The sequence below is a fragment of the Macaca nemestrina genome, chromosome 8, assembly GCF_043159975.1.
Source record: "Macaca nemestrina isolate mMacNem1 chromosome 8, mMacNem.hap1, whole genome shotgun sequence".
NCBI lineage: Eukaryota > Metazoa > Chordata > Mammalia > Primates > Cercopithecidae > Macaca > Macaca nemestrina.
In genome coordinates, this window is record NC_092132.1 from 111,544,088 (window position 1) to 111,567,370 (window position 23,283).

General features: G+C 39.2%; 1 protein-coding gene across 3 annotated transcripts in view; it reads right to left on the reverse strand.

Annotated features, from left to right (window-relative positions):
- Nucleotides 1-421: 421 nt before the first annotated feature.
- Nucleotides 422-23,283, reverse strand: part of LOC105476513 (hook microtubule tethering protein 3) — a 125,411-nt gene continuing 102,549 nt past the window's right edge. For all 3 annotated transcript variants that reach the window (XM_011732484.2, XM_071068308.1, XM_071068307.1), the window contains exons 16-22: nucleotides 21,098-21,185; nucleotides 16,589-16,623; nucleotides 10,532-10,614; nucleotides 8,394-8,494; nucleotides 5,987-6,091; nucleotides 5,750-5,821; nucleotides 422-897 (exon numbers count right to left, since the gene is read on the reverse strand). In XM_011732484.2, coding sequence (XP_011730786.1) covers nucleotides 757-897; nucleotides 5,750-5,821; nucleotides 5,987-6,091; nucleotides 8,394-8,494; nucleotides 10,532-10,614; nucleotides 16,589-16,623; nucleotides 21,098-21,185 — 625 coding nt within the window. In that variant the 3' untranslated portion in view covers nucleotides 422-756. The remainder of the gene's footprint in view (nucleotides 898-5,749; nucleotides 5,822-5,986; nucleotides 6,092-8,393; nucleotides 8,495-10,531; nucleotides 10,615-16,588; nucleotides 16,624-21,097; nucleotides 21,186-23,283) is intronic.

Here is a 23,283-nt window from a genome sequence, read left to right on the forward strand (position 1 = left end):
TTTTTCTTTTGTAATTTATCCTAAAATAACCTCACCAATACATTCACTTCTGCCAGCAAACAAGATAGCAGGAAATAATGAAATTTTATGTATTTATGTTTTAAAAATAGTCTCCAAATCTTTGGACAAATTTAATTTCCTATAAAACAATGTGAAAACTCGTTTTTTCCTCAAATAATTCTACCAGGTGCCTTAGGGAAGATGTGATTAGCACCTCTGCCAATGTATTTATGTCTTTGCAAAAAGAACACTTGTCAACCATTTTGTATAGTAAATATGCAAGTTATTTGAACTGTACTTGGAAAACAATTGAAAACACAGATTAATACATCATAAAAAGATTAATTCCCTTTAAACAAAGACATTCTTATAAAGCATGGTAACACACAGGCACAATAAAGAATATAAATTGTATTATCAATTATTGGCAGAAAATCTAATTTATTACAAATCCTACACCTTTGAGGAAGAGGACATTTTCATACAAAGAAAAGTATTACACTATTATACAACATTTTTAATTGAACATGTACAAATTTTTGGCACATTAAAAAGAACTGAAAGGACTACAAAATAAAAACCAAACAAACTAAAACAAAGATATGGGAGAGAGAAAAAGTCCTCAAAATGAGAAACACTAAGTATTGACACAGAAGAGAAACAAAAAGTAAGCTGGCTGAGTTTCCTGAAATGTTGTTGTGTGTAACAGAAGTATGCTGTGGGTGCAGGTGTCTGTGTTTGAGCAGCAGGACTTCTCTACCTTGCTGTGGCCGGCTGCACGTGGCCTGGGTACGATCTTCTGCTGCTGGTCGCTTGCCTCTGCCTTGCCAGAAACGACTGCCCTGAGCCTGTGCTTGCCAGTCTGTCTTCAGCTGCCTTTTTATGCAGAGTCATTCCCTGCAACATTAAAATAAAAAAAGGAATCAATGAAAAAATAGTGGAACATACTTTCACAAAATAAAATTTCATCATGCAGAATTTGTTACACTGTATCATAAAGCACAATTAGGAATGTTAATACTACTCACTATAGATTAAAATCTCATAGAGGCATTTTAGTTCCCACAGTTAGGCACAAATTTTCTTTTGGAAAAATTCAGGCTTAATTGTCGATTTTACAACAAACAATACAGGAGATGATAGAGACAGACATTACCCACACTCAATCATACTTCCTTTCAAATTAAATGTAGAAAGTGATTTTTTTCCAAGGAAAAGAGCATGATTGGTAGCAGTTGATTCACTCCGGTGGTGGAAATCACAGGGTTTATTTAGAATGAAAAACACAAATGCTTGTGTTGTTTCTTTAGGTGGAAAGCCACACTAGGTACTGTACATACCACCATGCTGTTTTTCTTCACTTCAAGGCAGACTTGTATTCTCAAACAAATTAAGAAAACTTCCTTACAGTCCACAACAGAGGGCCCAAACGAGAGAAGGGGGTCTTTCTTGAAGACAGGAGAAGGATCGCCTACTAGCTTAGAAGGGAGAGGAGGCAACTGCTGGACCTAGAGCACTTTAACAGGAGGGAGGAAACCTGCAGGGCACTCCCTGACTGTGGAGGAATGACAAGAATATGATAATAACACTACTTACTAAAGGCAGAAGTCTATGAGTAGATCAGGAAAAAAGCAGTTTTTTGGTACTCATTTAATAAGACAATGAAGAATCCTAGCCAGAGAAACATTAAGAACTGAGAGATGGCCAGGGTAGTGGCTCATGCCTGTAACCCCAGCACTTTGGGAGGCTAAGCTGGGAAGATCACTTGAGGCTAGAAGCTCAAGACCAGCCTTAGCAAAATAGTGAGAAACCCCCTCTCTAAAATAATAAAAAAAAAATTAGCTGGGCATGATGGCATGCCCATAGTCCCAACTACTTGGAAGGCTGAGGTGGGAGGATTGCTTGAGCCCAGGAGGTTGAGGCTGCAGTGAGCCGTGATTACACCACCGTACTGCAGCATGGGAACAGTGCAAGACCTTGGCTCAAAAACGGTAACAACAACAAAAATGAAAGAGCTGTTGTTTAATCTCACTAATGACTGAATGCAAGTAAACTGCTGGGCATAAGTAGAAGCTGGCAGCAAGGAAGAAAAAAGCAATCAAGAAGATTGCATTATTTTATCTTTTTTCATTTTTTTTTTTAGACGGAGTCTTGCCATGTTGCCCAGGCTGGTCTCGAACTCCTGGGTTCAAAAGATCCTCCCACCTTGGTGACTCAAAGTACTGGAATTGCAGGCGTGAGCCCATGCGCCCAACCTCAGCTTTGCATTTTTAATACAATTTCAGTCTATCCTATCAATCCAAATACATAATATTTTCCAAATAAGAAAAATCTAAAACATGTTTTTAAACTCAATTTGAAATCAGAGCACTTAAAGTTTTGAATAAAATTGACAAATGTTTATTGGTAATCTTTAACTTATACATTGGGCTACATATATTAAAATTTATATTTTATTTAAATATTCTAATTTTTCCACTTTCACATTTCAAGCAATTTATCCAAATTCTTCACACAGGTTAAAGACCTCAATCTATTGCAAGGGCATTCCCTGAGCTACTTAATATCTCTTCCCTGCACTCATCATTTCCATTTCCATTTAAAGTTACCTGAGATGCAGAACTTTCTGAATGTAAGCATGATGGTTTACTTATCTGAACGTAACTTCTGGGAGTCTATTTGGATTTATTCCTTCATTCTCTAAGTTAAAAATTAAGACTATTCTGGCCGGGTGCGGTGGCTCACGCCTGTAATCCCAGCACTTTAGGAGGCTGAGGAGGGTGGATCATGAAGTCAGGAGATCGAGACCATCATGGCTAACACGGTGAAATTCCGTTTCTACTAAACAAAATACCAAAAATTAGCCAGGCGTGGTGGTGGGCACCTGTAGTCCCAGCTACTCCGGAGGCTGAGGCAAGAGAATGGCATGAACCTGGGAAGCGGAGCTTACAGTGAGCCGAGATCATGCCACTGCACTCCAGCCTGGGCGACAGAGCGAGACTCCATTCAAAAAAAAAAAAAAATTAGGACTATTCTTTAGTATCACTTCACAGAATAAATCAATCTGGTTCCATAAGAAACACAATATGTGAAGTCATAAAAATCAATCCAGAATATGAAACTACTGGGCTCGGCGGGGTGGCTCATGCCCGTAATTCAGCACTTTTGGGAGGTTGAGACGGGTGAATCACAAGGTCAGGAATTCAAGAACAGCCTGGCCAAGATGGTAAAACCCTGTCTCTACTAAAAATATAAAAATTAGCAGGGCGTGATGGCAGTCACTTGTAATCCCAGCTACTCAGGAGGCTAAGGCAGAGACTTGCTTGAACACGGGAGGCAGAGGTTGCAGTGAGCCAAGATTGTACCACTGCACTCCAGCCTGGGCGACAGAGTGAGACCCTGTCTCAAAACATAGTAATAGTAATATGAAATTATTAATAAGGCCTGAAACGCAGAGCTCCCAGATTGCTAACACTAAGGTTCCAGGAGGACAGGGAAGAGACAAAATAGTTTAAAAGTCAGGACTAATTCCCAGAGAATGTCCTTAAATATATAGTTTTATTTTTTCTATTTTTTGAATTTTAATTTTCAAGAAATCTGTATCTGTTTGTTTTCTGAGATGGAGTCTCGCTCTGTCGTCAAGGCTGGAGGGCAGTGGTGTGATCTTGGTTCACTGCAACCGCCGCCTCCCGGATTCTCCTGCCTCAGCCTCCGGAGTAGCTGGGATTACAGGCACCCACCACCACACCCTGCTAATTTCTGTATTTTTAGTAGAGATGAGGTTTCACCATGTTGGCCAGGCTCGTCTCCAACTCCTGACCTTAGGTGACCCGCCCACCTTGGCCTCCCAAAGTGTTGGGATTACAGGTATGAGCCACTGTGCATGACCTGTATTTGTCAATAATAGTATTCTAACTCTGATATGATTTCCTCTTTGGTTTTTAAATTGCAATAAAATCTTTGATATGCAGTTTTTGTTTTTTAGTTTTTGTTTTTTTTGAGACAGGGTCTTAGTCTGTCACCCAGGCTGGAGTAAAGTGGTGCAATCCCAACTTCCGCCTCCTGGTTTAAGCAATTCTCGTGCCTCAGCCTCCTGAGTAGCTGGGACTAGAGGCGCGTGCCACCATGCCTGGTTAATTTTTGTATTTTTAGTACAGACGGGGTTTCACCATGTTGTGGCCAGGTTGGTCTCAAATTCCTGACCTCAGGCGATCTGCCTGCCTCAGACTCCCAAAGTGTCAGGATTACAGGCATTAGCCACTGCACCCAGCCACAGATATGCAGTTTTGACCAAGGCAAATACAGATGTGAAAATAATATATAATGAAATTTAATGAATTTTTGACAAAGATCAAATCACAGTGTTCAGAGGCCAGGGACACTAACCTTTAAGAGGCAGTATCAATTATAACTGTAAAACAAAAACAATGGTACTGTGCCAGTAACAGAGCTACAGGGTCACAGGGGGATGTTAAAAGGAATCTGGGGAGGGGGAAACTGGGCGCAGTGGCTCACGCCTGTAATCCCAGCATTTTGGGAGGCTGAGGCAGGTGGATCACAAGGTCAGGAGTTAGAGACCAGCCTCGCCAACATGGTGAAACCCCATCTCTACCAAAAATACAAAAATTATTCGGGCGTGGTGGCAGGCATCTGTAGTCCCAGCTACTTGGGAGGCTGAGGCAGAAGAATCGCTTGAACTCGGGAGGTAGAGGTTGCAGTGAGCTGAGATCACACCACTGCACTCCAGCCTAGGGTACAGAGTGAGACTCTATCTCAAAAATAAATAAATAAGTAAATAAATAAATAAATGGAATCTGGTCCCATTTCTTGTGTCAGACAACTTTTTTTTTTTTTTTTTTTAATGAGACAGAGTCTTGCTGTGTTACCCAGGCTGGAGTGCAATGGCACAATCTTGGCTCATAGCAACCTCTGCTTCCCAAGTTCAAGCGATTCTCCTCCCTCAGCCTCCCAAGTAGCTGGGATTATAGGCATGTGCCACCAATCCCAGCTAATTTTTGTATTTTTAGTAGAGATGGGGTTTCACCACGTTGTCCAGGCTGGTCTCAAACTTCTGACCTCATGATCCGCCCGCCTGGCCTCCCAAAATGCTGGGATTACAGGAGTGAGCCATCACGCCCAGCCAACTAACATTTTTTAAAGGCAGAAGTGGTCTTATTGGGAAGAACAAAAAACAAAAGGAAGACAGAAAGTCTTGGAAAAATACTGAAAGAAGTGCAGCACTCTTTAAAATCCATAAGTATTCACATCCCAACCAGGATGCTCATGAGCATTAGTTTTTGTGTTGGGATATTCAATTTCAAAATCTGCAGTGGTTCAGGGTCTAACAATGTGAACATTTTCCAAATCCCATGAGATAAACTACCCTCAATCAAATACCATCCTGCAAAGACACTGAAATAATCCCACAAAACAAAAACTATTGCATCTGTGTTTAGATAGTATTAATGTCCCTTCCCTTACAATAAAGTCTCTGAGGGACAGAAATTAGACTGACATTTATCTTTCTATCCTCTAGAAATAATGTTTTCAAAATGCTCTAACCCTGTTTACAGTGGTTCTCATATTTGCTTTTCAGTTCAGAAATAGCATTAAGATTCTGTTAGTGTATATTAGGATAGCAATTACTTTCAGATTCATTTGGTAGAGTGACTTCTACAGTAAAGGGAATATAATAAGTATTACATATTCATTGAACTTTTCTTTATGCTCCAAAGTACTATTTTCTTACCATATTGTACCAGGCACTAACAATATATTTCTCTTCCATCTCTCTTTGACTCTTTGTTTTCTCATATTCTTTCTAAAAAAAGCACATGTAAATATGTAAAGATATAAAATAACTTGATATAAATAAAATACTTAAGTTAATTGTTAAAACCCAGGGACACAATTGTAAAATATAACAAGGCTCCCAGAACATTAAAATCAAAACACAATTATTTTATTGTACAGTAGAGTAAATTACCTCTAATGAGTGGAACAGTCGGTCTCGTTCCTGGAGCTGATTTTTAAGAGCTTGGATTTCTGGTGCTGCTCCTTGATTCTGTTTAGGATCTAAAGTACGAATAACCTGTAAAAAATAATAAAAGAAAAATTCAAAAAGTCTCAAACTTAAAGAACGTAACATTTAAGAAAAGAATGACTATTTTTTTAAAATAAAAGGATAAACTTATGAAAAATCAAAGGTTATCTTACAAGGGTATTTTAAAAAGTAAATGTGGCCTGGAGTGGTGGCTCATGCCTGTAATGACAGCACTTTGGGAGGCTGAGGCAGGTGGATCACTTTAGTTCAGGACTTTGAGACAAGCCCAGGCAACATAGTAAGAACTGTCTCTATAAAAAGTGTTTAAAAATTAGCTGGGTGTGGTGGTGCACCCCTATAGTCCCAGCTACTAAGGAGGCTGAGGCAGGAGGATAACTTGAGCCTGGGAGGCTGAGGCTGCAATGAGCTGAGATCAGGTCACTGCACTCCGGCCCGGGCAACAGAGTAAGAATCTGTCTAAAAAAAATAAAAAGTTAATGTATAAAATAGTACTAATTGTTGTAACTTAAAGTAAAAATTTGTTATGGGTACATAATATTTGTGCAAACATAAAACTTTTTACTTATATAAAGAACCAATTATAAGAAGTAATTCTGGCTTAAAATTAATAAATGCAGTCATGTACCACATAATGATGTCTCAGTCAGTGATGAACCACATATATGATGGTGGTCCCATAACATTATAAAGGAGCTGAAAAAGTCCTATCACAAAAATAACTTACCATTGTGTAAGTATTTCCTTATACTATTCAGTACAGAAGCAATACTCCATACCATATAGCCTAGTTGTGTACTAAGCTATAGCATACAGGTTTGTATAAGTACACTCTACAATGTTAGCACAATGACAAAATCGCCTAAGGATGCATTTCTCAGAATGTGTCCCTGTTGTTAAATGACGTGTGTCTGTAAAGCAGACACTACTGACAGTGGTCTACTCTTTTCCTTTCCTCTGATCTGGTCTGCTAGCCTTCTGCCTCTAATCAGATAGGCACTTTGGGGAAGAGGGTCCTGACTGGTGTGTAAGCCTATCACTGTGGCCCCATTTCTTTCTCTGCCGGCAATCCTGTTTGGGCATGGATATTGGATGTGATTCTGGCTGGCCAACTAGAGGACTGCTGGGAAAGGTCTTTTTACTTCTCCACCCAATATTTTCATTTAGTTTTATTTTATTTTTAAAGACAGGGCCTTGCTCTGTCACCCAGGCCGGAGTGCAGTGATGTGATCATAGCCCACTGCAGCCTTGAACCACTGGGCTCAAGTGATTTTCCCGCCCCAGCCTTCTGAACAGCTAGGATTACAGGTGCATGCCACCATGACCAGCTAATTTTTTAAAACATTTTTTTGTAGAGACGGAGTCTGGGTATGTTGCCTAGACTGACTTGAAACTCCTGGGCTAAAGCAATCCTCCAGCCTTGACCTCCTACAGTGACAGGATTATAGACGTGAGCCACTGTGCCCAGCTCCCCTAATATTTTTACTATCAAAATGTGCAAGCCCATAGAAAACTTGAAAGGGAAGAAAAAAACCCATTTACCCTTAACCTAGACTCACCAATTGCTTCGTTGCCATATTTGATTTCTCTCCACACACACATGCTGTTACTTATTTGGGAGGCTATTTTAAAGTCTCCCAAATAAGTTATTCAGGTCTCATAACGCAGAACCTTTAAATACTTGAGCACAAATCTCCTTAGATTAAGAATATTAACCTACATAATCACAAACCATTATCTGTAAGAAAACTGACCCCCTTAACCCTCAATCCAGGACTCAGAGGTGAATGTCTTGATTCGGCAACTAGAAGGGGGCTCTTTTCAATTAGAATGGGTCCTGTGCTCTCCCACAATCCATGGCCTGTTCTTGTTTTCATGACAGTGACTTCCATTCCAAATTTGGATTTACCTGATGGTTTCCTGAATGTGTTATTTAGCTTGTTCCAATAAACCTTATTTTGCCTGTGAACTGGAAATAGAAGGTTGCTTAAATTCAGGTTAATTATTATTTACAACAATACTCCATCAGAAGGCACAGGATATCAGCTGTCCTATCACTAATTGGTGTTGTTAATTTTGATGACTAATAAGGTGGCAAGTGCCACTCATTTCCCACACAAAGTACATTTTCTTCTTGGTAATTAGTAAGTAATCCATGCAATGACCTATTTTGACCACTGCTTCTTGCTCAGGTTCTTTTTGTTATAAGATATGTTCTTCTCCTGAGAGTTTTCTGCATAAGAAGTTGCTGTAGTGTCCATCCATTATATTTGAGACTTCACTGAAATGTGATCAGAAGGTAGAGTGAGATGCCTACAAAATTCATACTTACACTTTTGGCTTTCTCTAAGTATTTTTTATATCGTTCTTCCATTTGCTTCATTTCTTCCTCTTTCTTTCGTAAAGCTTCCTGTAATTCTTCAATTTTTAAGGCTGCAGATGAAACATAGTAAAATATATACAGATTATAATATATATAGTTATAATATAAATACATTTATTTTAGATTACAATTTCAAAAATATTTTAATTGACTAATAACAAATAGTTAACAGCTTTGAGAGACTGGTCTATTTTTACACATAATTTTATTTTTAAAAAATTCAGATTTTTTTTTTTTTAACAAAAATGTTTTCTTATAAATAAATAAAAACTCCAGTATGGAAGTACATAAATAAAGAATCCATGAAGGATGAATGGATAAACAAAATGTAATACATAGATATAACACACGCTTAGTTATGACACATGCTATGATATGGAGACATTATGTTAAGTGAAGTAAACCAGATACAAAAGGATAAATATTACATGATTCTACTTATATGAGTGACCTAGAATAGTCAAATTCACAGAGACAGAAAATGGAATAGTGGTTACCAGGGGCTGGGAAGAGGGAGGAAGGGACAGTTATTGTTTAATGCATACAGAACTTCAGTTTGAGATGATACAGTTTTGTAGATAGGTAAAAGTAATAGTTGTGCTGTGTGAATGTCCTCAACGTTACTGGACTATACACTAAAAATGGCTTAAAATGGTGTGTTTTGTATATTTTACCACAATAAAAATAAGTCTATTCTCTCACCTCTTACCTCTTTATTAATACAAAAGAATTAACAAAACCAAGCTACCCACAGGAGTAAATATTTGGGAAGCACAAGTCTGGATGACTTACATGGAACTACATTATGAAAATATCTTAACATCATATAATATTCATTAGAATACAGAGTTAAGGAAAAATTCAAAGTACAATTAGAAAGTAAGACATTATAAAGATGATTATATACTCCCTATATGTAAATAGAGCCTATTTCTTTCTTTCTTTCTTTTTTTTTTTTGGAGACAGTCTCGCTGGAGTGCAGTGGCGAGATCTCGGCTCACTCCAACCTCTGTCTCCTGGGCTCAAGCGATTCTCCTGCCTCAGCCTTCCCAGTAGCTGGGATTACAGGTGTGTGCCACCACTCCTGGCTAATTTTTTGTATTTTTAGTAGAGACAGGCTTTTGTCATGTCGCCCAGGCTGGTCTCAAACTCCTGAGGTCAGGCAATCCACCCACCTCGGCTTCCCCAAAAAGTGCTAGGATTACAGGAGTGAGCCACCGCACTGGCCTTCTTTCTTTTTTTGTGAGACAGAGTCTTGCTGTGTTCCCCAGGCTGGTCTTGAACTCCTGGGCTCAAGCGATCCTCCTACCTTGGCCTGCCAAATTGCTAATTACAGGTGTGAGCCACCATACCCAGCCAATAGAGCCTATTTCTTAAATAAAAATTTAATATAGGCCAGGTGTGGTTGCTCACATCTGTAATCCCAGTACTTTGGGAGACTGAGGTGGGCAGGTGACTTGAGCCCAGAAGTTCAAAACCAGCCTGGGCAACATGGCGAAATCCCATCTCTATAAAAAATTATAAAAATTAGCTGGGCAGGGTGGCTCTTGCCTGCATCCCAACTACTGGGGGACTGGTTAGGTAGAAGGATGGCTTGAGCATGGGAGGTCAAGACTGCAGTAAGCTGTGATCATGCCATTTACTCCAGTCTGGGCAACACAGCCAGACCCTGTCTCAAAAATAAATAAACAGTTTGGGCGCAGTGGCTCACGCCTGTAATCTCATCACTTTAGGAGGCCAAGGTGAGCGGATCATGAGGTCAAGAGATCAAAACCATCCTGGCTAACATGGTGAAACCCCATCTCTACTAAAAATATAAAAAATTAGCTGGGTGTGGTGGCGGGCGCTTGTAGTCCCAGCTACTTAGGAGGCTGAGGCAGGAGAATGGCAAGAACCCAGGAGGCAGAGCTTGCAGTGAGCCAAGATTGCGCCATTGTACTCCAGCCTGGGCGACAGTGAGACTCCATCTCAAAAAAAAAATAAAAATAAAAAATAAATAAAATAAAATAAAAATTATGTAAACTCACTATCACTATGGCAGTATACAGCAAGCCCATTTAAAAACTATCATAATTAGGAAAACTCACAGCTGTTGTTAAATCTTGGCTCGAGATCTTCAATAATGGCTCTCTTCTTCTGTAGTTCATTATTGGCTTCATGCAGCTTCTCTCTGTAACAAACAGGTAAATATCACTGACTACTGTTTCTGTAATTTTTTCCAGTTCAAATTAAAGATCTAAGTTCTTTATATTTGGATTACACTTGCATTGCACACAAGTGATATGAAACAGATATGAAAAGACAAAACACAAATTTAATATATTTTAAAAATAAGTAAAAAATATTCCTCTGTTTGAAAAAGTAGTCATTTTAGTTTAGATAGACCTGCATAAAGAGAGGGTATAGATTTTTTCTAGGAATAAGAATATTGAAATAACTTTGCAAAGGTTTTACCATGCAAAATCTTGTTGCAAAAAAATGAAGTTCTAAAAATAAGAATTAACAAATAGAATAGTACATATCAATAAAAAAATGAACTAATGATATACGCAACCACATGAATAGATCTCACAGAATGTTGAACAAAGAAAGTCAAAGGGGTAACAATGTGCGATTCTGTTGGTATGTTAAAATGAGTGGAAGATGATACAGATCAGCTGTGTGGCTTGTTTTGCCTTCAATCTACTGGGAGGAAGAACGAAGAATCCTGGTAGGTTACTGGACATATTCCATATGTTGATCTGGGTCACCTAGGTTTGGGAGGCCTTGGCAGGCAGATCACTTGAGGTCAGGAGTTCAGGACCAGCCTCGCCAACAGGGCAAAACCCAGTCTTTGCTAAAGATAGAAAAATTGGCCAGGTAAATCCCAGCTACACAGGAGGGAGAATCGCTTGAACCTGGGAGGCGGAGGTTGCAGTGAGCCAAGATCGCGCCACTGCACTCCAGCCTGGATGACAGAGTGAGACTCTGTCTCAAAAAAAAAAAAAAAAAAATCTAGGAACTTAAGATGTGTACTTCATATGTTATATTCCAATATAAAGGTATTTAAATAATTAACTGAAAGTGAGATATTTTCCCCTCGTATCTGTATAATATGTGTAATTTTCCCTTTATCATATTTAATATGGCACTATATAACGTAACTAGGAAAAAAGGCTGTAAAAATGGGAAGATATAGAAAATCACTAATTAAAAAAATACATCACTTTATGTCTTTCTGATCTTTTCCATGCATGAAATATGCTTTAATAAACCTTTTTCTTTCTCAGTAAATTTTTTGAGGATGTGACTTGTATGCATTTATGACCTATGACAAAGAACATATACAATATAACAGTTAAAATAATAATAAAACTAAGCCCAATGAATCACTACCATGTTAAAAAATAGACATTGGCTGGGCACAGTGATTCATGCCTATAATCCTAGCACTTTGGGAGGCCGAGGTGGGTAGACTGCCTGAGTTCAGGAGTTTGAGACCAGTCTGGGCAACATGGTGAAACCCCATCTCTACTAAAATACAAAAAATTAGCCAGGCATGGTGGTGTGTGCCTGTAGTCCCAGCTACTCAGGAGGCTAAGGTGGGAGAATTGCTTGAACCTGGGAGGCGGAGGTTGCAGTGAGCTGAGATTGCATGACTGCACTGCAGCCTGGGCAACAGAGTGAGACTCCATCTCAAAAAAATAAATAGGCCGGGTGCGGTGGCTCAGGCCTGTAATCCCAGCACTTTGGGAGGCCAAGGTGGGCAGATCGTGACGTCAGGAGATCAAGACCATCCTGGCTAACACGGTGAAATCCCATCTCTATTAAAAATACAAAAACTTAGCCGGGCGTGGTGGTGGGCGCCTGTAGTCCCAGCTACTCGGGAGGTTGAGGCAGGAGAATGGTGTGAACCCGGGAGGTGGAGCTTGCAGTGAGCTGAGATCATGCCACTGCACTCCAGCCTGGGGGACAGAGCAAGACTCCGTCTCAAAAAAAATAAAGAAATAAATAGACCAGGAGCAGTGGCTCACATCTGTAATACCAGCACTTTGGGAAGCCAAGGCGGGTGGATCATAAGGTCAGGAGTTCAAGACCAGCCTGTCCAACATGGTGAAACTCTGTCTCTACTAAAAATACAAAAAGCCAGGCATGGTGGTGGGGGCCTGTAACCCCAGCTACTCGGGAGGCCGAGGCAGAGACTTGCTTGAACCCGGGAGGCAGAGGTTGCAGTGAGCCGAGATCATGCCACTGCAGTCCAGCCTGGGTGACAGAGTGAAATTCTGCCTCAAAAAATAAGTAAATAAATAAAATTTAAAAACATAAAAATAAAAATAAATAAAAATCATCCCAAAAACTTAGAAGTCATGCATGTCTCTATACTCTTCCCAGAGGTAATCAAAGTCAGAATTTGAATCATTCGCATGATTTTCATGATGGTTTTGTCTTCGTGCTACTCCTAAAAAATATATTGCTTAGGCTGGGTGTGGTGGCTCACGTCTGTAATCCCAGCACTTTGGGAGGCCGAGATGGGCGGATCACGAGGTCAGGAGATCGAGACCATCCTGGCTAACACGGTGAAACCCAGTCTCTACTGAAAAATACAGAAAACCTAGCCGGGCGAGGTGGCGGGTGTCTGTGGTCCCAGCTACTCGGGAGGCTGAGGCAGGAGAATGGTGTGAACCCGGGAGGTGGAGCTTGCAGTGAGCTGAGATCGCGCCACTGCACTCCAGCCTTGGGGACAGAGCAAGACTCTGTCTCAAAAAAAAAAAAAAATTTAAATTGCACAAAATTTTATGTATATATATTTTTTATGAGCAAAAAAATTTTTAAATTGCACAAAATTGTGTGTGTGTGTGTGTGTATATATATATATATATTTTTTTTCTTTTTTTTTTGAGATGGAGTCTTGCTCTGTCCCCAAGGCTGGAGTGCAGTGGTGCGATCTCAGCTCACTGCAAGCTCCGCCTCCTGGGTTGACGCCATTCTCCTGCCTCAGCCTCCCGAGTAGCTGGGACCACAGGCGCCTGCCACCTCGCCCGGCTAGGTTTTTTGTATTTTTCAGTAGAGACGGGGTTTCACCGTGTTAGCCAGGATGGTCTTGATCTCCTGACCTCGTGATCCGCCCTGCTTGGCCTCCCAAAGTGCTGGGATTACAGGCTTGAATCACCGTGCCCGGCCGCAATTTAAATTTTATACATTAATCATTATGTATTATTCTGACTTGCATCTTTCACTAAACACTACGTTCTTGAGGTTCATCTGTGTTGATGTATTAGCCATGGTTTATTTTACATTTCCCCTATTGTCTGGTATTCTATTGTTTGAATATACCTCATTCAATCATTTTCCAATCGGTGAACATTTGCATATTATTTTTACTTTTCTGTGATTACAATGTTCTTCTATACTTTCTTCTACACGCCTCCTAGTATGCACAGACAATATTTCTAGGAATCTAGGATATATATATAGTAGAACTGAGAGGTCACAGAATATGTGGCATGTTCAGGTTTACTAAGCAGACTGATGTATACTCCTACCAGCAGTGGATGAGAACTGCCATTGCTCAACATCTTCAATAATACTCAGTATGTTGGATTTTTAAAATGATGTGTAAAATGGTCTCCATTGCAGTTTGTTTTTTTTTTTTTTTTTAGACGGAGTCTTGCTCTGCCACCCAGGTTGGAGTGTAGTTCCATGATCTCGGCTCATTGCAACCTCTGCCTCCCGGGTTCAAGCAATTATCCTGGCTCAGCCTTGCGAGTAGCTGGGATTAGAGGCATACGCCACCATGCCTGGCTATTTTTTGTATTTTTAGTAGAGATGAGGGTTCACCATGTTGTCCAGGCTGGTCTTGAACTCCTGACCCTGAGTGATCCACCTGCCTCGGCCTCCCAAAGTGCTGGGATTACAGGCGTGAGCCACCGCACCCGACTTTTGTCTTTTTCTTTTTTTTTTGAGACAGTCTCGCTCTGTTGCTCAGGCTCGAGTGCAGTGGTATGATCTCGGCTCACTGCAACCTCTGCCTCCTGGGTTCAAGCAATTCTACTGCCTCAGCCTCCTGAGTAGCTGGGATTACAGGTGCACGCCACCATGCCCTGCTCATTTTTGTATTTTTAGTAGAGACAGAGTTTCACCATGTTGGCCAGGCTGGTCTCAAACTCCTGACCTCAAGCGACTGACATGCCTTGGCCTCCCAAAGTGCTGGTATTACAGGCGTGAGCCACCACACCCAGCCCATTGTCACTTTAAATGTGCATGACGCTGACCCTATTTGGAGATATCTGTGGCTCCTGTGGTGGGCTGAATTGTGTCTCCTAAAAAGAAAAATTGAAGTTTTAATTCCTAGGATATGTGAATGTAACAATATTTGGAAATTGGGTGTTTATAGATATAATTAGTTAAGATGAGGGCACACTGGATCAGGGAACGCCCTAAATCCAATGATTGGCATCCTTATCAGTAGGTCACGAGACACAGGCATACAAAGAATGACATGTGAAGGTGGAGAAAGAAACTGGAGTGATCTGTCTACAACCAAAAACATCAGGACTGCTGGCGGTTACCAGCAACAACAAGGAGCACAGAGCAGACTGTCCCTCCAAACCTCTAGAAGGAACCAGCCTGCTGCCACCTTGGTTCTTCTAGCCTCCAGAACTATGAGAGAATAAATTTATGTTGCCATAAACCATCCAGTGTATGGTAATTTGACATGGCAGCTATAGGAACTAACAGTCTCCATCTTCACTAATAAATCCTTTCTGATGAAGATTTTTCACCATGTAAATGACTGAGCACAGAATAATGGTCAGTTGGTAGTTTTATGAAATGACAGGCATTATATTTTTTGCCATAAAGGAATGAGAATTTTTTTTTAAAGGACAGAATTCAGTACTAAATTCTCATTGCAGGTAATCTCACGAAAGGCAAAAGTAATATTTTCTGTTCTAGTACATTAAGAATCTGCCCACTGCTAGAATTGCTAGCAAATCTGTTGCCAGGAGTATCTTGTGTCTCCCGTATTTACCATTTAAAACACAAAAACACCAACTGGATAGCATGAGGCAAATTGCCAGAGAAGAGAATTTCTTTCCCATCCTAGTAGAATAAATCCAAATTATCTTTGTGGTACTGAGGATGTCTGGTTTAGCACAGTGTAAAGTTGTAACACTTTAACGGGCTATCAATTCATAGTCACTAATTCAATGCTTGCCAGGAGTTTTGCTAGAAAAGGATGAGAAGGGGTGCAAGAAAAATTATGAAACATTTCTAATATGGTCAACCTCAGTTAGAGATAAAGAGAGAAGATTTCTTCTTCATGAAAAAACAAATGTGAATATTTTAAAATTTACTTTACCTTTTATACCAAAAAGTTCTTGTTTGTAACTCAAGGAAATATTTGAAAATCTACTGACAAGTTTTCACAGACTTTAAAAAATTTACTTAAGAAAGAATATTAGACTGCGTGTGGTGGCATGTACTTGTAATCCCAGCTACTTAGAAGGCTGTGGCAGGAGGATCACTTGAAACCAGGAGTTCAAGTCCAGCCTGGGCAACATAGTGACCCTGTCTCCTAAAGACCTTAGAGTCTCTTAAAGACAGGGTCTCTTTTTTAAAAGACCCTGTCTCTTAAAATTTTTTTTTTAAAATAAATAGATTAAGCTGGCAATACTTTAGAGCTGGCAAGCTATAGTCCATGGGCCAAAACCAGCCTGCTGCCTGTTTGTATCTATAAAGTTTTACTACAACATGGTCACAACCATTAATTGATGTATTGTCTATGGCTGTTTTCAAGCTACAACTGCAGAGCTCAGTGGCTGTGACAGAGACCAGCTTTCAACTCCTAAAAAACAATTATTATCTGACCCTTATAGAAAGAGGTGTCTGACCCATGATCTAGAGTGTCTCAAACTCCTAACTACGATTATCACAAAGAGAGAAAACCCTAAAGTCTCATTTGAGAAGGCAGTTCTAAAGCAGTCATTATTCTGACCTGAGAACCTTGGGCGGGAGTGACCCTTCAGACTCTCTTAATATATATTATAATTTTCTATCTCTTCAAGGGCCACCTATGCCAACGCCTAGACACACCCATAACTACCTAACACAAAGCACGTCTGTTCCACTATAGAAGAATCAGCCTCAACAGCTTTTATACTTACAGATGTTCTTCAAGCTTCTTTTTTAGAAGGACTGACTAAAAATGAAAAACAAAGTTAGTTTATTACCTCACATTTTAACTAAAATAATATTTTTTTAAGTTAAAAGTACAATAGTCAGAATTTTGAGTGAGCTCTCAGTAATTTGTTTGGTCAAAGAGCTGAAAACACACAATATACCCCAGTTTAAATCTCTTTAATAAAAGGAGACATGTAATTAGATTATAATTACATCCCCCTAAGGGATGACAATCAGTATGAAATACCCACAACTTGGATATATATATGAATTCTCTATTTATAATCAGGCAGATGAATAAAATAGGAATGAAAAAGCCACTTAATTATAGACCTAATATTCCTGGATTTGGTAGGCAGACAGGACCCTAGTAATAATAGATTTCCTTTAAGACACTTATCTGCTATTTTCCTTGAGTCATGATAAAGTATTGGGTCAGCTTCTATAAATACGTCTGACTTAATCAGTGACTTATGAAAATGCACAGGTTACAAATAATTTATGCAATGGTATGGGAATGTGAAGGATAGCATATGCACAACCTTTAATATGTTGGAGAATGTAGCTTTCACTGGGTAAAAAAAAAAAAAAAAAAAAAAAAAAGGCTCCTGAAAAGCAGGAGATCAAAATTGACCTAAAAATAAACAATAAAGACATTCTCTATAAGACCACTAAATTTCATAATTAAACTTACACAGTACATACTATTAATCAATTTTATGAAACATTTTGAGATAAATGGTTATATAATTAATTCAGTCAAAACCCAATTAATATAGGCTTATAAAACAAATTGTCCAATCAACGCCAGTGATGAGGGAAAAGGAACCCTCACACTAAGTTCTTTGGATAATAATTACCATAAATTTTTATTCATTTCCATTCTAACACAGCTCTGTAATACTTCAACTTTCACTTCTTTCCTCAATATGTTAACTATAGTTACCTCAGTAGATCCACATGTCCTCTATCACCGCTTTCCAAATATACAAAAAGATAACCCTGTTAACTTTATTTTATAAAAAATAAAAAAATAGAAACAGGGTCTCACTTTGTTGCCCAAGCTGGTCTCTAACTTGTGGGCTTCAGTGATCCTCCTCCCACCCTCGGCCTCCCAAAGTGCTGGGATTACAGGTGTGAGCCACTGCACCCGGCCAACTCTATTAACTTTCGATTACTGCTCATTCCTTCTTTAGCACAGGGGTAAAATGTAAATACTTTTTAGAAACTTTAATTCTGTGCTTATGATTTGATTAGAGTCTAGCAAAACTTTAACTCTGAGAAGATATATAATAAAATGGCTAAATGGGTGGTTAATATGCCAAACAATGCTCTAAATCGTGTCATAGACACTGTCATATGTAAACTTCACAGCCTGTGTAACAATAGCCCCACGTTACAGTTGAGGAAGGACAGGCTGGAGAACATTTAGTAGCTTTCAAGTGGCAGATCCAAAACCCAGGTCTGCCAGACCCCAGAGTCCATGCATGGCCTTCAACTCCATGCTTCCTATGCTGCAGTGCCTCTCCAAACTGAAGACTGTTCCTACCAAAGCACGGGGCAGAAGGAGGGTAGACTGTATCAAGATAATTTATATAAATGAATTAATTATAATAATGGGATGGAACAGGAGTGGAATGGGGAATAAAACCAAGAGCAGACTTCTTGTTGGTTGACTCTTTAAGAGTTCGATAACCTTTAAGTATCTTAATTGTAAAGGTCCTAAACCTACAAGGCAAGTAATCCAGATATTCATTTTGTACAAAACTACCTTAATAAAATTTTCCATACCATCAACTATGATGGCAGTCTAAATCCAAAAACTGCTCACTATATAAAAATGAAAAGGAAGCCATACTTACAATAGCCTTGAGCAGAAACCATGCCAAGAGACAGAGAGGACAAATTAGTATGAAGCAAACACAGCAGCCAAGAGAAGGAACGATTTAGTAATTCATGAACAGAAATAAAAGATATGCACTTTTTTTTTTTTTTTTTTGAGATGGAGTCTTGCTCTGTTGCCCAGGCTGGAGTGCAGTGGCACAATCTCTGCTCACTGCAAGATCTGTCACCCGGGTTCACGCCATTCTCCTGCCTCAGCCTCCCGAGTAGCTGGGACTACAGGCACCCACCACTATGCTCGGCTAATTTTTTATGTATTTTTAGTAGAGACGGTGTTTCACCGTGTTAATCAGGATGGTCTCAATCTCCTGACCTCATGATCTGCCTACCTCGGCCTCCCAAAGTGCTAGGATTACAGGCATGAGCCACTGTGCCCAGCCCAAGATATGCACTTTTTTAAAAGAAATGTACATTTTTCTTTTTTCTACTGTCTCCTCATCCTGTTTTGTGTTCTAAAGTTTTATATATTGTGGCTAGCTCAAATTATCCATATGGCTGGATATAACAATGTTTTTCTGCTTCCATGCTAAAAACAAATTACATAAAAATAATAATAAAAATGTGCAACCCCTTCTACTCTGACTTAAGATTACATGAAAGGACTGTGCTTTTGATAACAGAAGCTGGCAGAAGTTATGTTGTTCTTCTCCAGAGGAGACCATTTCCTTTGGCAGGTTGCTTTATGTGTTGTACATTCCCGAGATGCAACACTCTTAAGTTAGAGAAAGAGAAAAGTAAGACAAAAACATAAAAATATTTGCTGGGGCAAGAACCATATATCCTGTACTGTACTATTTATTTCTCTAAGCCATTTGGAGGCATGGTTTCAGCTATCTGAATCTTTTCTACATATAGAAAAGAGCTCAGAGCAAAGTTCTGCTTAGTTTACAGTAAGACATTGGCATCTGGACAATCAAATAAATGGACGAGTTTATGTAAATAGTACTTGACACGGCTGGCATCTCACTTCTGAAATACGTTCTGTTAAAGTAATGGCCCACAGCATATTTAATTAGATTTGATTACCATAGTGATACCTAATCAAGCTATGCCAAATTATCTTTTGAAGAATAAATGCTTTTATGTTTTAATGTAAGAGAACCATGCACAATGGCCATCATTGTAACACTGAAGTTTAAGTTGATTCTGATATTTCACCATTTTTACTTCCCATGTACCACATGCCCTTCCCTCACTCCCGTAACAAATCAATAAAAGTCTCCTCAGACTTTTAGAGACCAGAATGGATTTTACATTTATCTCAGTTTAAAGGACCTAGTGATTTCACTGAATTAAGAAATGTTGCTCCATTCAGTTCATCTCTAAGATACTTAATTAGGCTTAGTAATATTTTAATACACTCATGTAGTTTTGTTTCACCTCTTTGTGATTTAGCATTTTGAATAAAAACATGTTTTAAATTTTAATAAGGGCATACGGAAGCTTAAATGTTGGTGACAATTTTAGGAATCAGAAATCAATCTGGGAATCTAACAAGGACTGCCAACGCATTGATTAAGGGATGAGCTAACATCACTCATGTTAGAATGAAGAACATGTTACCAATATACACAAGATGATGTCTGGAGAAACTCAATAAGCTAGGCCATGGATGAGCTTGTTGTATCTAGTATTCACAAATTTTAAGTAACATACTTAACTCCCTTTCTTTGGTTCCTTTTGTTTTTATATCCTCTTATGTTAAAAAGGCCAAATGGAATTGGCTACATCTATAGTTTTGAAGTTAATCCTCCAAAATGACTCTATCAATGGAAACAAACATTTATGCTCAAATGCCAGAGTTTACAGCAAATTACACTGGTAACAGGAAAGAAACAAAACATCTGGTTGAAGCAAAGACTGATCACCAAAATTTTGTTTTTTCTCCTCTTTACATTATTTTTGAACACTCTTTAAGTCTTAGCTCTGTTGTTTACTGTTCATTGAACATAAAGGATTTGCAAAATTTGACTTACACTTTTGCCAGAGATAGACGACTATGTGCTACCTAAGTACTGTGATAGAAGGTTAAAACGCAGGTGTGAAGAAAGGCAGTCCTTGGCTGATACATTTACACTATTCTAGTGCAAGTGTGCAGAGTTGTGACAGAGATGCAGAGTGCTGGGGGATGTAAAAAAAGGGCCAGTGTTGGGGAACAGAAGGAGTAAGAGGGATTCAGAGATTTAGAGAAAATGCAATTCTAGGGACAGCAGTATTTTCTTAAAATCACTTTTATATTAAAAATTTCTACTTGAACATTCCAAATTCCCACTAGCAATTTTTTTTGACCAAAGGGGAAAAACCCTATACTTCATCTTTGAACACTGAGTTGAGCATATTTAAAACATAAAGCCTCAATTAATTCCTCAGTTGGTAACTAGAAATGAATTTCTAATTCCCAGCAGAGTTAATCTGAAGAGACAGATCTGGTGCTTTTTATAAGGAATGTTAGTAAAAAGGAAAACACTGTTTCTTTTCTATAACCAATATAACACTAAATTATTTTGATAAAAAACATCAAATAAAAAATAAAAGTTATTTCTCAACATTGTGAAACTGACGGACCATGGTTGGTACATATTAAAACTTACATCTTCTGCTTTTGAGCCTTGATCCTGTAAAGATTTTTGTAATTCTTCAACTTGTGACTGTACTTCCAGAAGTCTTTGATTCACCAGCCTAGAAATGAAATGTACATTAATTTTCCAAGTAGTGACTTATGTATGCCTTTTTTCCTTAGGTTGTCATAGCAGTTAGAAAGTATAATTAACAAAATAAAGTCTCATGTTATAGCAGTAGTAGTATAGTAGTGGCCTAATGTCATGAGTGGCAGCTTACTTTTCTGATTATTTTTGGTATTGCTTGAAATTTCGAATGATGACTTCTAACACAGTGTTTGGGTGGGCACATATTTTAGAACCAATGTAGTTATGCATATTTCTCTGAAATTCACTTCAATACATGTTTATGAAGACTATGTCTCAAGGACTGTGCTCAGCATTAGTATTAAAAGATCTCTGCACTCAGGCAGGGAATGGTGGCCCATGCCAGCACTTTGGGAGGCCGAGGTAGACAGACTGTATGAGCTCAGGAGTTTGAGACCAGCCTGGCCAACATGGTGAAACCCCATCTCTACCAAAAATACAAAAATCAGTCAGGCATGGTGGTGAGCACCTGTAAGTCCCAGCTACTTGTGGGGATGAGGTAGGAAGATTGCTTGAGCCCAGGAGGTCGAGGCTGAAGTGAGCTGTGTTCGTGCCACTGCACTCCAGTCTGGGCAACAGAGTGAGACCCTGCCCCACACACACACACACACACACACACACACACACACACACACAAAAGATCCCTGCCCTCACGGAATTAAAGCCCAGTGGGGAGGAAAAAGTGTAAACAAATAAAATACAATCAGATAAAAACTTCCAAGTGGTACATAGATGCATATAAAACTGATAGTTGGTCAAAGAAACAGTAACTCTCTGGACGAGTTAAAATACACTGGACTTGAAATGAGACTAGAAAAATAAATAAAACATCTGTGGGTTATGAGTGGAAAGGAGATTCAAGACAGAGGTCAGTATGTCCAAAGTATGCAGAAAAATAAGAAGATGCAGTGAATTCAGGAATGGTATGATGATGAGTATGTTAAGAGAGGAAGAATGGCTGGAGAGAAACTGGGGAAAAGGAGATCAGCACAACCATGTATGGAATACAAAGTGTCTGCTGGGATTACCCTGTAATCAGCAAGCCTCAAGCTGAAACTGGAATAACTCAGACAACCTTAAATAATGCTGACTCCACAGTTTGACTTTCTTTTATCTTTTTCTTTTTTTCTTTTTTTTTTTCTTGAGATGGAGTCTCCCTCTGTCGCCCAGCCTGGAGTGCAATGGTGCAATCTCAGGTCACTGCAACCTCCGCCTCCCAGGCTCAACCAATCCTCATGCCTCAGCCCCCTGAGTAGTTGGGATTACAGATGCGCACCACCACGACTGGCTAATTTTTGTATTTTTAGTAGAGATAGGGTTTTACTATGTTGGTCAGGGTAGTCTCGAACTCCTGACCTCAGGTGATCCACCCACCTCAGCCTCACAAAGTGCTGGGATTACAGGTATAAGCCACCGCGCCCAGCCCATGGTTTGACTTTCATAAATTCTCTAGGTCATGATGCAACATTCAGGAGACTAGCTTACTTCCAAAGGTGTTGGGTGATACTGAAGTATTGCAAGAAGGGAAAACATGGTTAGACAGATCATACAGGTAGCATGTCAGACAGATCACTTTGGTTTTACAATGGAAGATATTATTTAAAATGTTCAAGAGCAGGCATGAAGATGAGAGAATGCTATTATTACTATTATTATTACTAAATATGCCTGAAATAGAAAAGGACAGAGGAGGAAATAGAAAGGGACAGAGGAGGAACTATCTTGAGAAAAGGCAAAAGAATACAAGGATTTTGGTATTCACTGAGAAGGTAAGACAAAAGGAACAGGATAAGAAAGAAATATAGGGATCTGATTTTACATTTGTTGAAAATGAAATGCCTAGAAATTTGTCAAACAGCTAGATACCTTAATCTAAAGCACAGAGAAACCTGAGTTGAACATACAGATTTGGGAGCCATTTGGAGTTAACTGAGGCCATGAGCAAAAATGATATTGTCTAGAAAGAGTGTGAAAAACAGTGTAAAAGGCTAACAAAGATGGCCCATGGCGGATCAACCAAGGAGTAGAAAGAGGAACCTCACCCTGAAGAATATCAGAGAATGACAGAGAAT